The sequence below is a fragment of the Austrofundulus limnaeus genome, unplaced genomic scaffold, assembly GCF_001266775.1.
Source record: "Austrofundulus limnaeus strain Quisiro unplaced genomic scaffold, Austrofundulus_limnaeus-1.0 Scaffold135, whole genome shotgun sequence".
Classification (NCBI taxonomy): domain Eukaryota; kingdom Metazoa; phylum Chordata; class Actinopteri; order Cyprinodontiformes; family Rivulidae; genus Austrofundulus; species Austrofundulus limnaeus.
The window spans coordinates 699,699-701,804 of NW_013952537.1; the positions used below are offsets into that span (position 1 = coordinate 699,699).

At 32.0% G+C, this 2,106-nt stretch overlaps 1 protein-coding gene across 1 annotated transcript in view; it reads right to left on the reverse strand.

The window, feature by feature from the left end:
- The window catches only part of LOC106522689 (uncharacterized), a gene marked incomplete in the record, with an annotated part of 21,053 nt that overhangs the window by 3,944 nt on the left and 15,003 nt on the right, over window positions 1-2,106 (reverse strand). The window contains 1 exon segment of the mRNA XM_014015813.1: window positions 284-550. Within this exon segment, the coding sequence (XP_013871267.1) occupies window positions 284-550 (267 nt within the window).

A 2,106-nucleotide genomic window follows, 5' to 3' on the forward strand; every position in this document is an offset into this window, starting at 1 on the left:
GTTGTGGAAGTTTTTATATTAGTGCTAAGATTATCCCACAAACCTATTCCCTGAATCACAGTCCTTCAAACTTTTCAAAGATACCCTGTTCCCTATGATTAAAGTGACTTTTTTAACAGATTTTGATTGAATAATTAAAAGGTAATATTTTTTATGATCTTTAAACATGAGCTGTAAAATACCCCAACCAGCCATTCAGTAATTGAAGTATATATGCATGTTACAGGCACTTTAAACTTTAACAGAAGATAAAACATTTGCTCTGAAACATTACATTACTCACGGTAGAGGATGATAGGCAGGGTAGAGTCACATTGTGTCCCATCATCCATAGTATAGAAGCACATTGGTTTCATGTCCCACTCAGTCAAACTTTCTACTGTCCACTCCAACACAGTTTCATTTAAATTGTTTTTTTTTCCCACGGAGATCTCCAAATCTTTTAGTTTGCCTAAACATTCAGTCTTGCATATGTCACATCTGGCTGTGGCTGAATCCTTGTACTTCACTACCAGGCTGGATGGAGTGAATACAGGGTTGTCTGCACAGACTGGAAGAAAAAGCACACCAGATATTATTTAAACTTCAGCATTAAATATTGTAGTGATGTTCAGACAGGCTGCCCTGGATATTTATCATGTTTGATTCACTAATCAGCATTATGGTTTTGCTAAATGACTCTGGTTTGTGTGATTCTGAGTCACAATGGGTTGTATCTATTCCTATTATTTTTATTTTTTAAATTTATCTATAGAAAACTAAGGCATTTTCATTCAACGATTCAGTATTTTCCCCTTCTTCTACAGGTCCTTGCAGAACAATCTCTGTACGGATTTAAATTCTGTACTTTACAACTTAGTAATGTTTACAAATTCAAGTAGGCACATTTTTGTGCTAGATTTTATTCTTTATTTTATGTGTGTAGTTATCTCTGAAAGTAAAACTCTTTAATWGCATCTTATGTTGTTCTGTGTAATCTCAGTACTTTGAGATGAATGTTGATATTGTTTTAGAAACAATTGTTGCCTGTCCCTGTCATGTGGTTTGCTTTTAAAATTTATCTGTACCTTGACCTCTCTTCTCTGATTGCAAAGATACCTAAACATTATTTGGAGTATTAAAAAAAGAAAAAGGATACTTTATTTTTGGACTTAAATTAAAGAAAAACCAGATTTGTGCAGCAGTGATTTTATTTATATTTTTTAACGTAATAATTCAGTTGAGGTTGAAAGTCTCCCCGTGTTTCAGAATAAAGTTAAGAGCAGCTCTGTAAGGTTCTAAAGACTTAAACCTTTAATGTGGACAAAATCATTATGATTTCCATCATTTAAACAAAATGTCTATTGGACCCCCAGGGGTCATCACCCTCCTTAAAATGGCCCTGCTAAATCCCATTATCAAAAAAAACTAGCTGTAAATGGCTCACTTTTACAGATGTTTTGGTCAATTTTGTTGATGTAGCTATAATTCATCCACATAATAAAATCGGAGCTCTAACACATCTCATGAGATCTCACAATATTGCATGAAATGCCAYGTGAAAGAATTTACAAGGTTTCACTAAAACGGCTCAATATTGAAACATCTATAACACAGATACCAGAACTCCGATATCAATTCTAAAATCTAAATATCAATACTTTGATACTTCAGTCGTTTCAGGTAACATTTATCATCAACAGGAACWCAATGGAAAGTAACTTTTGAAGTCTTGTTTAAATAATATGCAGTTGTTGGGAACTACTTTTTCTTAAAGCATAAGCGTAGTTTCATGTTAATATGTTCATGTAACGTAAATTAAGATGCAAGTTTTCATATTTTTAGTAGTTCTTGATAGTTAGACTTTATTTCAGTGGTTTTATTACCTAATTTTTTTTAAGTTTAAAACACAATTATAACATATTTTATGATTTTGTCCTCTGTTTTTTTCCTGTTGTGTYAGCTCTGTTATATTGTAAATATGGATGCTACAACAATATCCTTTTGAGTATAAAATGAAATAAATTACCCTATCTTGTATCTTTTTATGATTTGAAATATACTACTTTTTTAGATTTACCAGACACATTAGCAGAGGTTTATAGTAATTAAGTACATTTACTTTGT